The sequence below is a fragment of the Etheostoma spectabile genome, chromosome 13, assembly GCF_008692095.1.
Source record: "Etheostoma spectabile isolate EspeVRDwgs_2016 chromosome 13, UIUC_Espe_1.0, whole genome shotgun sequence".
NCBI classification, from domain to species: Eukaryota; Metazoa; Chordata; class Actinopteri; order Perciformes; family Percidae; genus Etheostoma; species Etheostoma spectabile.
Genome location: NC_045745.1, coordinates 23,038,672 through 23,041,222, shown reverse-complemented (window position 1 = coordinate 23,041,222; position 2,551 = coordinate 23,038,672). Strand labels below are relative to the sequence as shown.

Below are 2,551 nucleotides of genomic sequence, written 5' to 3'. Positions count from 1 at the left end.
TCTGCACCACCAAAGTGAACATTAAATAACTATAAAATATATAAATATATAAATGCATATGACACTGTTATCAAAACCCACACAATTGACAGACAGAGACGGCATCTTGGAAGTTTGTGATCAATACTGTATGGTGTCCCATTTCATAGGGGTATGTTTTCCCCCCTACACCTTTCCCCTTGGTTTCAAGGGTCAAGGGGTAGGGGTAAGGGGTAAGATGGAGAAATGGGATTCAGCCTAAGTCTTTAAATAATGTTCTGCAAGTGTTTTTTTGTTATGCATTTATAAATTTTAGTCTTGATTTAGTGTTCATGTTTATTTACATTAGTTGGGTTACCATGACTGAGCCACTGGGGTAGATTGAAAACCTCTGTGTATCGAGTGTGTGTAAAAGTTAAATAAACTTCTGTAGATTTGAATAGCTCTGGCTCTTTGACTTCTTCCAAGTGCAAGCTTGCTACAACTAGTATAGCTTTGACAGTGGCAATCCTGATGCCTATCAAGCACTTTTTTATTTTGATACTTTTTGATAACATTTTGCTGATAATATTTCTGAACCTTTACTCAGATAAAAATTTGAGTGCATAACTTTTTAATGTAATTTAATATGTTTACATTGCTGCATTGGTAACTAAAAGGATTTGAATACTTAGTTAATTCACTAATGGGCAGAACCTTCTTACCAGAGAGATCGTTTGCTTGCTTCATGCAGGCGAGAATCCTCTCCAACCACGACGTTGTCAGTGACCCCTAAGACCAAAACAGACGCGTCAGCAGCGTCCAAATCTCTAAGTTCCCAACTACTACAACTGCCTATGAATGCATCATTTCCATACAATTTAAAACTACAATAACAAGCTAACGTAAGCTAACTTCCAGTAATAAATAGTAGAAAGCTATTGGTAGAAAGGAAGGGGGGGTAATAAGCCGCCCAACTAATTTGTGCAAAATAATTCCGTTATACCACTAAAAGTAGAAAAACAAACATGCTAAACGTCCTTACGCTTCAGTCGTATTTGGTTTTGGCAGTCTTCACTTCCATCCCAGGACATTGAATCCCCAACAGGCAACTTGCACTTCCCGCAGATAAAGACCACAGGTCCGTCGTCGTCACCGTCACCGTCCTCGTCCTCCTCTGCTTGGCCAAACAACTTTTCTTCGACGGCGGTGGAGTCTATACTGGACTCAAACGTGGTATTTATATTTTCCTGTCGGTGTTTTAACGACTTTTGTCTCGCCGCCATTTCCACCAAGCTGTTTCGAACTACGCGGGTGGGTTGACAGTGGAGAGGAGAACCTGAAGTAGCCAAAGGCTACAAGATAGTTATTTGTTTGCACTTCCGCTTTCGTCTGTTAGCTAAGAGCCTAGAAAACCAAAAACCTAGACACTTGTTTTTCCTTTAATACTTAATTTTGAAAATGGTAGTGAATGAGCGTTTATGTGTCTACATGCAATCAAATATTATATTTGTACTCGGAACATTTCAATGGTTTTTGGTGGCTTGCATAGAGATATTTTTCAGAAGTGGTTCTTAATTTTTTTTGTTTTTAGTAATCTTTAAAACCATATACATTTTAGCCAATAGCCACCTTGGGGAGAACTAAGTCTGTATCATATTTATTGTTGGATGTTGAATAACAATAGTTAGTGAATGACAAGGCAAATGTGACAGTAAAGTGCATACTTTTGATAACCAAGGTCAAGCCAATGCCATCTTTTTGTGACCATCTAATCATACATGTGTTGTTTTCACATACATCTCCAGGACCTTTTATGAACAATTAGAAGCATTAGATTACATATAACATACACGGTAAAAGAAAATGATTGATGATGATTAGTTTTACCCAACTGACCTGAGTACATTATGTGGGATATATGACTTGATTTTATATTTACCCATATTTTAAGTGCTGTAATGGATGTCTGATGTTTATTTTTGGGAGCCAAAAGGAAAAAAAACTTTGTTAATACCAAGAGTTTATTGTTTACTGTTTACGTAATTCGTCACCTTGTTAGCTTCATTTATTTAAACCGTCATTTTCTTTGTCAATTTCTATTTATTTAAAAAAAAAATCTTCGTTTCATGGATATCTCTTCTCTTAATACCTAATACATCCATGATGTATCTTCACATTGCCCTTTCTTTAACTGTCTATGACATTGCCTTGTAACCCGGAAGTTAATAGAATTATTTTGGGTGGCGCGAAAACAGCTGAAAGCTAAAATTGTTGTTGTTTTTGTTAATGGCTGAGAAAGCACCCAGAGCCACAGAGCCATTTCTCTAGCACTCTGGGACCCCCGAAAAGTTGTAGGAAGCTAGTTGTTGTGGCTGCTGCCTTCCCAGTCGCCATGTGTGAAAAGATAAAGAAGGTAGGGTCGTGCTAACATGCCTTTATAAGTTAATGCAGTGACTTCCGTGGCTGTAGTTTAGGGTGACCAGACGTCCCCGGTTTCCGGGGACAGTCCCCCGATTTAGGGGGACCCCGGTTTAGCTCTAGGTCTAATGTCCCCGTTTTAAGTTTTACAAAAATAAAAACATGACGTGTT

General features: G+C 38.1%; 2 protein-coding genes across 2 annotated transcripts in view; one reads left to right on the top strand and one right to left on the bottom strand.

Annotated features, from left to right (window-relative positions):
• Positions 1 to 1,314, bottom strand: part of mis18a (MIS18 kinetochore protein A) — a 5,878-nt gene extending 4,564 nt beyond the window's left edge. Inside the window, exons 1-2 of the mRNA XM_032534384.1 lie at positions 1,004 to 1,314; positions 684 to 750 (exon numbers count right to left, since the gene is read on the bottom strand). Of these exons, the coding sequence (XP_032390275.1) occupies positions 684 to 750; positions 1,004 to 1,244 (308 nt within the window). The 5' untranslated portion in view covers positions 1,245 to 1,314. The remainder of the gene's footprint in view (positions 1 to 683; positions 751 to 1,003) is intronic.
• Positions 1,315 to 2,157: 843 nt separating this feature from the next.
• The window catches only part of haus1 (HAUS augmin-like complex, subunit 1), a 3,498-nt gene continuing 3,104 nt past the window's right edge, over positions 2,158 to 2,551 (top strand). The window contains exon 1 of the mRNA XM_032534433.1: positions 2,158 to 2,374. Within this exon, the coding sequence (XP_032390324.1) occupies positions 2,354 to 2,374 (21 nt within the window). The 5' untranslated portion in view covers positions 2,158 to 2,353. The remainder of the gene's footprint in view (positions 2,375 to 2,551) is intronic.